Consider the following 12,481-nt stretch of genomic DNA (forward strand, 5'->3'; position numbering starts at 1 on the left):
GAAAATTAAGCAATATCTATTAAAATTTAGAATGCACATATCCATCAATTCCCTTCTATGTACTATTTATAGTTTTTGTCTCTATGTGCAAAATAGAGACCTGTGCAAGGTTATTTACTGTGGAATTGTTTCTTTATTTTTTATTTTTTGTATTTTTCTGAAGTTGGAAACGGGAAAGCAGTCAGACAGACTCCCGCATGCGCCCGACCGGGATCCACCCGGCATGCCCACCAGGGGGCGAAGCTCTGCCCATTTGGGGCATTGCTCTGTTGCGACCAGAGCCATTCTAGCGCCTGAGCCATCCTCAGCGCCTGGGCCAACTTTGCTTCAATGGAGCCTCGGCTGCGGGAAGGGAAGAGAGAGACAGAGAGGAAGGAGAGGGGGAGGGGTGGAGAAGCAGATGGGCGCCTCTCCTGTGTGCCCTGGCCGGGAATTGAACCCGGGACTCCCGCACGCCAGGCCGACGCTCTACAACTGAGCCAACTGGCCAGGGCGAATTGTTTCTAATAGTGAAAGGGGAAACAACTTAAGGTCAACTTTTAAAATACACCAGCTACATCTATATAATAGAATACTATGTAAATCTGAAAGATTCTCCAATTCTGAAGATTCTTTTGCTACTGTTGGCAATATACATGAGTCATGACCATCTTAAGTCCCTGGTGATGTCATCATAAGAATTATCCCGGCCCTGGCCGGTTGGCTCAGCGGTAGAGCGTCGGCCTAGCGTGCGGAGGACCCGGGTTCGATTCCCGGCCAGGGCACAAAGGAGAAGCGCCCATTTGCTTCTCCACCCCTCCGCCACGCTTTCCTCTCTGTCTCTCTCTTCCCCTCCCGCAGCCAAGGCTCCATTGGAGCAAAGATGGCCCGGGCGCTGGGGATGGCTCTGTGGCCTCTGCCCCAGGCGCTAGAGTGGCTCTGGTCGCAACATGGCGACGTCCAGGATGGGCAGAGCATCGCCCCCTGGTGGGCAGAGCGTCGCCCCATGGTGGGCGTGCCGGGTGGATCCCGGTCGGGGGCATGCGGGAGTCTGTCTGACTGTCTCTCCCTGTTTCCAGCTTCAGAAAAAAAAAAAAAAAAAAAAAAAAAAAGAATTATCCCTTTAATGGGGCTTTTGATGGTAAAGAGAGGAGAAATGAACAGGTAGAAAGAATGAATAAAGTTTTATTCAGTGACTATCAATTTCCTTGCAGAAAACACAGGATTTTTACCAATTAAATAACAATATAAAGGTCAATACAAATATGACCCAACATGTACGTTTAGTGTTCTTTCCAGATTTTTCTAGAACGAATCCACATTCTCTTTGTAAACATTACATTTCTGCTAGTCCAATACATTTTTGCTTTTGGTATCAGGACTCATCAGCTGACTCTGTGTCCCAGCCACAGGACTGCAGTTGCTCATCCTGTGGGAACTCAACTTCAATATCATAAACAAAACCTGGATCATCCTTCTTCTTATTATTCTTCTCAAAAAGTTCATCCATGATGCTTTTCCTTTTAGCAAGTTCTTTGTCATCTAGTTTGTTCAGATCTTCCTCAGGATCGATGCTTTTCCTTTTATCAAGTTCCTTGTCATCTAGTTTGTTCAGGTCTTCTTCCTCAGGATCGATGCTTTTCCTTTTATCAAGTTTGTTCAGGTCTTCTTCCTTAGGATCGATGCTTTTCCTTTTATCAAGTTCCTTGTCATCTAGTTTGTTCAGGTCTTCCTCAGGATCGATGCTTTTCCTTTTATCAAGTTCCTTGTCATCTAGTTTGTTCAGGTCTTCCTCAGGATCAATGGTTGTTTCCAGTCGAATCTGTTCCATTGTTTCTGCCAAACTCTGCCCCAACAAGTAACCTCGTAAAAAACTGAATAACTTCTCTAGCTGTCTCAGGGACACTTGTTCCAGGTAACTCTTGTGCCGTGGATTATTCTTTAACTGTTCAGCAGCTTTGTTGCAATCTAAGAGGGAAGAAACGCAACTATATACCACACAGAACTTATACACCACAAACCCTTGGTGCACCACAAACTACTGACAGCATTACCTCCCATTACAGTCAAGTAGCTAAGTGGCTTTTCTGGAACAAATTATTCTGCAGCGCTATCCTTTATATTGAGCTTTGAGTCTGGTAGAGGAAGGAAGGATGTATTTTTTATTTTCTTAAAATCACTTTGAGGGCCTGACCTGTGGTGGCGCAGTGGGTAAACTGTCAACCTGGAATGCTGAGGTCACCGGTTTGAAACCCCGGGCTTGCCTGGTCAAGGCACATATGGGAGTTGATGCTTTCTGCTCCTCCCCCCTTCTCTCTCCTTCACTCTCTCTTTCTGTTCCCTCTCTCTAAAATGAATAAATAAAATCTAAAAAAAATCACTTTGAGGAGATGTTACACTTTCCACTGAAGAAAATGTCTGAGAAGAAAACGTATTACAGCTTTAGATATTAGTACTGGTACTAAGAAAATTTTAAGACTACAAATAAAAAACACATTTGGAGGAAGAGAACGGAATTAATGTTATTGAATAATGTTATTTCATTTAGCCCACATTGCAATCCTGAAAGGGTGGGGATTATCAATTTCCTTTTAGATTAGAAAAATGAAGCTCACTGAGAGTAAGCAATTTAACCAGGGCCATACAGCTACCCCGATGGAGATATGATCTGAACCCACGTCTGTTTAACCCTGAACGCCATGTCACACCATTACATAAGGCTCAAATTGTTTCAGTTAAGTGATTTTAAACAGGAGGCGAGATAAAACATGAGGTACCTGAAAATTTTGAAAAGTTTCGGACAGGCATGATGCGCTGACGAATTTTCTCCTTAGTTTCATTCTCATAGATTAAGATAATAGCTGGAGGCTGAAACCTAATTCCACATTTCTTGGCAGTGCACATCGTTCTCACATATACTTCAGCGTAAATCAGAGGAAATCTGATGAAAATGTGTTAGTCACATAATGACTTCCTGCAAAAGAGGAAAAAAATAAGTGCTGGATAAATCACATTCCTCCCTCCCCCTCCCCCCCCCCCCATCAGATCTGGCTCTAGTCCAGATCTAGGTCAGTTCTAGAGATGCATGCTCAGCCTGTCAGTCTCAATTATTTCGAGAGTGGTCCTGAAACTTCAGTTTGGCCCTGGGTTACCCTTAGTCTGTTGGATACCTGATTCATTGAGGGGTGTAGGTATGTTCATGCATGAGCCTGGAAATGCAGTTTGGTTTGGATCTCTTAATGTACTATTGTCTTTTTTTTTTTTAATTTAGAAAATTAAATTTAATGGGGTGACATTGATCAATAAGAGTATAGGTTTCAGGTAAACATCTCCACAGCATTTAAACTGTTGATTGTGTGGTGTACCCCATCACCCAAAGTCAAATTACTCTGTCACTGTATACTTGTCCCTCTTTACTCCCCTTCTCCTAACCCCATAGCCTTGTACTGTATGTAACCACTTCACTTTACCTATGTGCATGAGTCTGTTTTATATCCTACCTATGTATGAAATTATATAGTTCTTAGCAGTATTTTTTTTTTTTTTCTGAAGCTGGAAACGGGGAGAGACAGTCAGACAGACTCCCACATGCGCCCAACCGAGATTCACCCGGCACGCCCACCAGGGGCGACGCTCTGCCTCGACCAGAGCCACTCTAGCGCCTGGGGCAGAGGCCAAGGAGCCATCCCCAGCGCCCGGGCCATCTTTGCTCCAATGGAGCCTTGGCTGCGGGAGGGGAAGAGAGAGACAGAGGAAGGAGGGGGGGGTGGAGAAGCAAATGGGCGCTTCTCCTATGTGCCCTGGCCGGGAATCAAACCCGGGTCCCCCGCATGCCAGGCCGACGCTCTACCGTTGAGCCAACTGGCCAGGGCCTTAGCAGTATTCTTGACCAAAGATTATATATGAACCCATGAGTCAGCCCCCAAATGGACTTACAGGATCTTTTTTATTTACCAATTAAACAAGTGTGCACAAGCACCCTCCATGTCAAGGAACTAAGGATTTTTTAACCTTAAACATTATGTCTTTTTTTTTAACATGAAATTTATTTTAATTTATTGTGTTTACATAGATTCTAGTGTCACCCCAAATACATCCTCCCCTCCCCCGTGTTCCCCAGTACATCCCCGTCCCCTTCCCCTTAACCTCCTTCCCCCTCCCTTCTAGGATTTGCTTTTGTGCTCTCATTCCACCCTATCACCCTATCATCCCCTTTCCCTCTGTCCACTTTCCTTCTGGATCCTTTGATCCCGTCTCTGCCTCTATTCTGCTCCTCAGTTCATATTGTTCATCGGATTCCTCAAATGAGTGAGGTCATAAAAATAAAAAAAAGTGAGGTCATATGTTTTTCTTTCTCTGCCTGGCTTATTTCACCAGCAATTATTCTGTGTTGTTTTGTTGATGAGCACCACTCTGACTGGTGTGAGGTGGTATCTCATTGTGGTTTTAATTTGCATTTCTCTAATAATTAGTGAGGTTGAGCATTTTTTCATATGCCTATTGGCCATCTGTGTGTCCTCTTTGGAGAAGTGTCTATTCGTTTCTTTTACCCAATTTTGGATTGGATTGTTTATCTTCCTGGTGTTGAGTTTTACAAGTTCTTTATAAATTTTGGTTAACCACTTATCAGACGTATTGTGGAATATGTTCTCCCATTGTGTGGTTTGCCTCTTTATTTTGTTCATATTGTCTTTAGCTGAGCAAAAGCTTTTAAATTTGATATAGTCCCATTTGTTTATCCTGTCCTTTATTTCCCTTGCCCATGGAGATAAATTAACAAATATATTGCTGCAAGTGATGTCGGAGAGCTTATTGCCTGTTTCCCTCTAGGATGCTTATAGTTTCACAACTTACATTTAAGTCGTTTATCCATTTTGAGTTTATTTTTGTGAATGGTGTAAGTTGGTGGTCTAGTTTTATCTTTTTGCAGGTAGCTGTCCAATTTTCCCAACACCAATTGTTAGACTGTCTTTACTCCATTGTATGCTATTACCACCCTTGTCAAATATCAATTGTTCATAAAGGTGTGCATTTATTTCTGGGTTCTCTGTTCTGTTCCATTGATCTATATGCCTGTTCTAATGCCAGTATCAAGCTGTTTTGAATACAATGGCTTTGTTGGTTCCATATGAATTTTTGGAATATTTTTTCTATATCTTTGAAGTATGTCATTGATATTTTAATAGGAATTGCATTGAATTTATAAATTGCTTTGGGTAATACGGACATTCTAATAATGTTTATTATTTCTAACTGTGAACACGGTATATGCTTCCCCTTGTTTATATTTTCTTTGATTTATTTTATCAGTGTTTTATAATTTTCCGAGTACAAGTCTTTAACCTTCTTGGTTAAATTTATTCCTAGGTACTTTATTTTTTTTGTTGCAATAGTGGAGGAGATTGTTTTCTTAATATCTCTTTCAGACATATCACTGTTGATGTATAAAAATGCCTCTGATTTCTGAGTATTAATTTTATATCCTGCCACCTTGCTGAATTCATTTATCAGGTCCAGTAGTTTTTTGACTGTGACTTTAGGGTTTTCTATGTACAGTATCATATCATCAGCAAATAATGATAGTTTCACTTCTTCTTTTCCAGTTTGGATGCCTTTAATTCTTCTTCTTGTCTGATTGATGTGGCTAGGACTTCTAGAACTATGTTGAATAAGAGTGGTGAAAGGGGGCACCCCTGCCTTGTTCCTGATCTTAAGGGGATTGCTTTTAACTTTTTCCCATTGTTCTGTGTGTGGCTTGCAGGCTTGTTCCAGTTGTGGTCTCCTTACCTAGTAGAGCAGCTTTGAAGTCTTGATTTATTTGTTTTCTTTTCAGTTTAGGTATCTCAGTGCTGTGCTTGTTTACTGATCTCAGCAGGGGGCTTATTTGAAACTGTATCCAGGAGCCTGACCTGTGGTGGCGCAGTGGATAAAGCATCGACCTGGAAATGCTGAGGTCGCCGGTTCGAAACCCTGGGCTTGCCTGGTCAAGGCACATATGGGAGTTGATGCTTCCAGCTCCTCCCCCTTTCTCTCTCTCCCTCTCTCTCTCCTCTCTAAAAATTAATAAATAAAATTAAAAAAAAAAAGAAACTGTATCCAGGAATGCCATGGGTGTAACCTCTGACAATCTGAAGGCAAGTTCTGCCAGCCGCTTTTCCAGGCGGGATGCTTTCTCAGCTTCAGTAGGGGGAGGTGTATATCAGATCCCCCTGAAGACCTGAGTTACTGCCCCTCTACCCCACTTCTGCTTTGCTGTGTCTTTCGCACTGATTGGAGCTGGAAAGCTTTCTGGAGGTGGGTCACCCAGAACCACTTTAGGCTTCTATTGTATGGAGGGATCAAGTCCTCCCCCAGCTATGGCCACCTCCGCACCGGATGAGACAGCTTCTCAGGTTATCCCAGGCATTCCTCTGCCCGTCACAGTCTGTCTCGCACTCCCCTCTTTCCTTCTGGAAGACAAACCAGTCCTCTCAGCCCTCCTCGCCCTCCGGGCCTCAGGCAAGTGGCTGTGAGCAATATTTTGTGCTCCGTCCCTTTAAGGCACCCCTGCCGTTTCCCACTCACAGAACTTGGCTCTTCTCCCCTCTCAATGCTTTCCATCTGTCTCCTCCAGGCCCTGGATTTCTAGGCTGGGTCTCCGGTTCTGAGACTGCGGGCCCCCATCTCTCAAAGTCTCTCTCCTTATAATGAGAGCCCTTCTGGGCTCTAGGGCCTCAGCCTCCCCTCACTCCGGGAAGCAGGGGAGCCCCCACCATGCCCCCGCACTCCCTACCAGGCTTGGTGTGGCTTCTTCTTTGCTCCTTGGTTATTGTTTGTTTGTTTGTTTTTGTATTTTTCTGAAGTTGGAAACGGGGAGGCAGTCTGACAGACTCCCGCATGAGCCCAACCGGAATCCACCCAGCATGCCCACCAGGGGGCGATGCTCTGCCCATCTGGGGCGTTGCTCTGTTGCAACCAGGGCCATTCTAGCACCTGAGGCAGAGGCCATGGAGCCATCCTCAGCGCAAAGTGCCCAGGCCAACTTTTGCTCCAATGGTGCCTTGGCTGCGGGAGGGGAAGAGAGAAATAGAGAGGAAGGAGAGGGGGAGGGGTGGAGAAGCAGATAGGCACTTCTCCTGTGTGCCCTGGCCGGGAATCGAACCCGGGATTCCTGCATGCCAGGCCGACGCTATACCACTGAGCCAACCAGCCAGGGCCTTTTTTTAAAAAACATTTATTTATTTATTTTTAAGACTTTATTTATTCTTTTTTTTTTTTAGAGAGGGGAGAGAGAGAGAGAGATAGAGAGAGGAGAGGAGCAGGAAGCATCAACTCCCATATGTGCCTTGACCAGGTAAGCCCAGGGCTTCGAACCAGCGACCTCAGTGTTCCAGGTCGACGCTTTATCCACCATAGGTCAGGCAGTTGCTCCTTGTTTTTTGAGACCTGTTCTTTTAGTCCAAAGTTGGCTTTTCATGCTGATTATTCCTAAATTAATTTGCAATCCAGTTTGGTGGTGTGAGCTGGGAGTCTGTGCGTCTGCCTACACCGCTGCCATCTTCTCTCTCCTCTGAAATCATTTCATTTTAAGGACTCAATCATTAAGGTAAGAATTGCTGAACTAAGCACAGGGTCATTTTGTTATGGTCTTCATTTTATCATTATTAAACTTTAATCTCCTAACATAATCCAATGCATTATACAAGTGCTCAATCAAAGAAATTAGGTTGTTCTCCAGAATTGGCTCTCCTAAAGGTAGAAACCCCCAACCCTATCTTTTTGTATTTTCTGTGCTTAAACATTACATCTTGAGAAGTTCACTAGACCAGATATTTCCCTTGTATTTTCCCATATTGCTCATTGAGTTTGTTTTTTTTACAGAGACAGAGAGAGTCAGAGAAAGGGATAGATAGGGCCAGAAAGACAGGAACAGAGAGAGATGAGAAGCATCGATCATTAGTTTTTCGTTGCCCATTGCAACATCTTAGTTGTTCATTGATTGCTTTCTCATATGTCCCTTGACTGTGGGTCTACAGCAGACCGAGTAACCCCTTGCTCGAGCCAGCGACCTTGGGTCCAAGCTGGTGAGCTTTTGCTCAAACCAGATGAGCCTGTGCTCAAGCTGGCTACCTCGGGATGTCAAACCTGGGTCCTCCGCATCTCAATCCGACACTCTATCCACTGCGCCACCGCCCGGTCAGGTGCTCATTGAGTTTTTATAATTACTTGTTTAATCATTTATCTTCCCTTCTATTCTATATGCTCCATGAGAACAGGGAGCATATTCACTGTTTATCACAATATCCTAGCACAATACCTGAAATGTGGTAGGCATTCTGTACATACTTATTTAATTCAATGTATTAAAATAAGATAGCTCCTGTACATCCTGTAAGTCTTTACAGTCTGACAAAAAAAGCATTGTCAGGGACACTGGAAGGTAGGCTTCCCCCTTGCTCCTCTAAGGGAGGGTTCAGTCTCTTCCAGCCCTGCTCCAGCCACCTACGACCTAACCTTGCCCAGAAAGCTGGGGTTTGCCACTGAAGGCTGAAGGTGCCCAGGGCCATCGGCCCCATCTATGACACTGTGGACGAGCCTAGGGTTTTTCTTCCAAGAAGCAGGTAAACTGATCTCATTTGCACAAGGGCCACTTAACTATGTTTGGCCTGAAGAGTCAGGTTTTTTATTCTTCCCTCAAAGATCTCTGGTGTGGGTGTTGATAGTCCTATTTTCTGCTGCTTTGCTTAATATATAGTGTTTCCTTTATCCCTCCTACCTCAATGTCCCACTCATTTTTCAGGCTGGGACCTACTCCTAATTTAGAGCTCTCTTTCCCCCTTTTGCCAACTTGTATTATGAATCTACCTTTGCCACCCAGCTTAGTGTGTCCCAAGGTTCTCCTTACCAGGCCACAGTTGCAGAGCTCCAGGGAAAAGCAACCTGGTCTCAACTCTCCAGGCAGAGGAGAACAGAAGCTCCATATCCACGCATGCTGCAAATGGCTTTTCCAGTCTACCTAAATCATTACCAGCTAGAAGCAGCGGTCATTGGGACTTGGACATGAGCTGCAAAATATAGAATGGTGACAACAATTCCAGTGCCATGCGGACTTTTCCTGTGTGGACTTTTCCTGGACTCCTGCTCCCTGTGACAGCTCCTAACAGACTGAACTGTGATTGGGTTGCATTTTTCAGGGATTTGGCATGGTGATGGGGCCAATTTGGACTTGGTGAACAGGTTAAGGACACTACTCTTTTATGGATTCTTGCTGCATTGGCCAAGAGTTTGCTTAAAGGCTTTTAATCACTGTAAAAAAAAATATAGAAGACTGGATAAAGAAGATGGGGCACATATACACCATGGTATACTATTCAGCTAGAAGAAACGATGACATCGGATCACTTACAGCAGAATGGTGGAACCTTGATAACATTATGTGGAGTGAAATAAGCGAATCAGAAAAAAACAAGAACTGCAGGAGTCCATACATTGGTGCATTGGTGGGACATAAAAGCGAGACTAAGAGACATGGACAGGAGTGTGGTGGTTACGGGGGGTGGGGAGAGGGAAGGGGGGAGAGGGGGATGGGGAGGGGGAGGGGTACAAAGAAAACTGGATGGAGGGTGACGGAGGGCGATCTCTCTTTGGGTGATGAGTATGCAACAGAACTAAATGACACGATGACCTGGAAATGTTTTCTTTGAATATATGTATCCTGATTTATTGATGTCACCCCATTAAAATAAAAATTTATTTATAAAAAAAAAAGCAGACTCAATTCAGAACCAGCTTATACATATACAAGGCAATAAAGTTTACATGACTTTTAGTTCAACTTATTTGTTTCATTATATATTTTTTTTCAGTTACGAGAAATACAGCTATATTGTAGGTTAATACTCTTTTACTTATTTATTTACTTTTGCAAAAGAGAGAGAGGGAGAGGGAAAGAGAGAGAGAGGAACAGACATGGATAGACAGGCAGGAAGGGAAAGAGATGGGAAGCATCAACTCATGGTTGTAGAACCTTAATTTGTTCATTGATTGTATTCTCATGTGTCTAATGGGAGGGGGGCTCCAGTCAAGCCAGTGACCCCTTGCTCAAGCCAGCAACCTTTGGGCTCAAGCCAGGACCTTGGGGTCATGTCTGTAATTCTACACTCAAGCCAGAGACTCCATGCTCAAGCTGGTGAGCCTGTGCTCAAGACGGATGACCCCGTGCTCAAGCTGATGACCTTGGGGTTTCAAAACTGGGTCCTCATCATCCCAGGCCAATGCCACTGCCTCGTCAGGCTGTAGGTTAATACTTTCTAATCTCTCTTCCCTCCTCTGCCCCCAGTATCAAAGTATACTTACAGGAACTGCTTTACAAGTGATTATATTATTCCCAGGAAAATTTGCAAATATCAAGGAACCTAAAAGTAAAGCAGCATAGGGTAATGATATCTTCATAAACTCAATTCCATCAATGAATCACTATAGAAACATAGTTATTTAATATATGTTCACTGTAGAAAACTGAAGGTGAAGGTGGGACAGGAGAAGGAGGAAAGATATATAAAATAATCACCCTTGATTTCTTCCAGTCTTTTTTGTAGGCATACCATTTTATTTTTTAAACTATATTATGTTTTTTATATTCTACACCTATTTTCTTCCTTTTAAGTTAACAACCTATGTGATTTGGTCATTAAATGTTGTACTAAAATGTGAAATTTTATATGACTGCCAAATGTTTGTCCTATGGATGTACCAAAATTTCTATTAATGCCTTATTGTTGGATATAAGAATTTTTACTTTCAGAAAAATGATACTATATAAAGAACTGCTTTTTCAAATTTCTGTGCTCTGTCCCTGATCTAATGCAATAATCCCACCCCAACCCCTCCTCCTCCATTTTTTAAAATTAATTAATTTATTTTTAACAAATGTTAATCTCATCCTGGCTGGATAGCTCAGTTGGTTAGAGCATCATCCCAAACCACAGAGGTTGCTGGTTCAATCCCCAATCAGGGCACATACATCTCTCTTCCTCTATTGCTGAAATCAATAAATTAAAAAACAAAAGAAAAAAAAAACAAACTAATCCCAGTTCACCTTACTGAAATTTGGTGTATTAGTAAACTTTGTAGGATAGCCTACTGAGCAGAATGTAATTCCTCACACTGAAGCAAATGTCTGTACTCATGAAGGATGTATGCAATTGATATTCAGTAATGTAATTTTTTACATTTTTATTTTTAAAATTTTATTTTATTTTTACTATAGTTATGTTTGTGTTCTGTTTAAAATGGAAAATAATTCTAAAAAAATTATAATAAATACTGTCCCCTGCCATTCTTCTCTCTACACAGGCAACCAGTTGCAATTCTTTAAAGTGTTTCTTCTTCCAAAATTTATCTCCATGGTTTTTCTTTCTTGTTTTTTGTTTGTTTGTTTGTTTGTTTTCTTACAGAGACAGAGAGAGAGTCAGAGAGAGGGATAGACAGGGACAGACAGACAGGAATGGAGAGATGAGAAGCATCAATCATTAGTTTTTCATTGCGCATTGCGACACCTTAGTTGTTCATTGACTGCTTTCTCATATGTACCTTGACCGGGGATCTTCAGCAGACCGAGTAACCCCTTGCTCTAGCCAGAGACCTTGGGTCCAAGCTGGTGAGCCTTGCTCAAACCAGATGAGCCTGCGCTTAAGCCGGCGACCTTGGGGTCTCGAACCTGGGTCCTTGGCATCCCAGTCCAATGCTCTATCCACTGCGCCACCACCTGGTCAGTTTCCATGGTTCTTAATAGCATTCTTATACTGCTATTTTCAGGTTTGCAATCTTCTGACATCTTTCCTTTTTGAGACATTTGTCCTACAGTTTCTGTTCTGCTTCAATCAGCAATGGATACTCTCTCTGCCTACTTACAGATTGAAGATTCAATTCAATTCATGAAGAGAGAAGGACTCATTTACCCAACTTTTCTTCCTAGACATTAATACTTTCCCCCCAGGGATCAGTGACTGTCATAATTTTGCCAAGCATCCCCCACAGCACCCAAAAGGGTACAGATACTGCGACCAGGTAACTATCTTCTCCCTACTCAGGTCCCCACTAGCGGAAGACCGACTTTTTTTACCTTTAGATAAGAACAGAAGGTGCATCTTCTCCTGCAGGCCATCTAGTATCTAAAACCTCCGTGAGAGGGTTGTTTCTATCCAACTGCAGTGCACAGAGAAGCACCTGATTCGACTTTGGGGCGGGGAGGAGCCTGGCGCTGCAGGAAGAGGGGACAGCTACAGTTCCGCAGACGTGACTGTGGGGCGAACTCCCCCGCAGGACCGAATCCACAAATACCTGGAAGGGAAGATGGAGACCGCCAGCTGGACGAGTCAGCTCTTAAGTCCGTATGCCGAGACGAAGGTCGAGATGAAGGACCACGGAGTAGTCGCTACAGAAACAACCCAGTGCACTCACGGCGCACGCGCCTCTCCTCGCCCCGCCCACGAACAGAACAGCAAGGGGCGGGGCAGCGAGG

General features: G+C 43.5%; 1 protein-coding gene across 3 annotated transcripts; it reads right to left on the reverse strand.

Moving 5' to 3' along the window:
• Positions 1–1,146: 1,146 nt before the first annotated feature.
• CEP19 (centrosomal protein 19) lies at positions 1,147–12,420 on the reverse strand. Of its 3 annotated transcripts, XM_066347336.1 has the most exons (4): positions 12,083–12,208; positions 10,315–10,373; positions 2,757–2,953; positions 1,147–1,947 (listed from the first exon to the last, which is right to left on the reverse strand). In XM_066347336.1, exons 3-4 carry the CDS (start codon positions 2,881–2,883, stop codon positions 1,355–1,357), a joined length of 720 nt encoding a protein of 239 aa, XP_066203433.1. In that variant the 5' UTR covers positions 2,884–2,953; positions 10,315–10,373; positions 12,083–12,208; the 3' UTR covers positions 1,147–1,354. The 3 variants fall into 3 exon arrangements, with proteins under 3 accessions (XP_066203433.1, XP_066203434.1, XP_066203432.1); XM_066347337.1 differs by lacking the exons at positions 10,315–10,373; positions 12,083–12,208 and adding an exon at positions 12,301–12,420; XM_066347335.1 differs by lacking the exon at positions 10,315–10,373 and having other exon boundaries at positions 12,083–12,217.
• Positions 12,421–12,481: the final 61 nt, after the last annotated feature.

The sequence above is a fragment of the Saccopteryx leptura genome, chromosome 8 (genome assembly GCF_036850995.1).
Source record: "Saccopteryx leptura isolate mSacLep1 chromosome 8, mSacLep1_pri_phased_curated, whole genome shotgun sequence".
In the NCBI taxonomy this organism is placed as follows: Eukaryota; Metazoa; Chordata; class Mammalia; order Chiroptera; family Emballonuridae; genus Saccopteryx; species Saccopteryx leptura.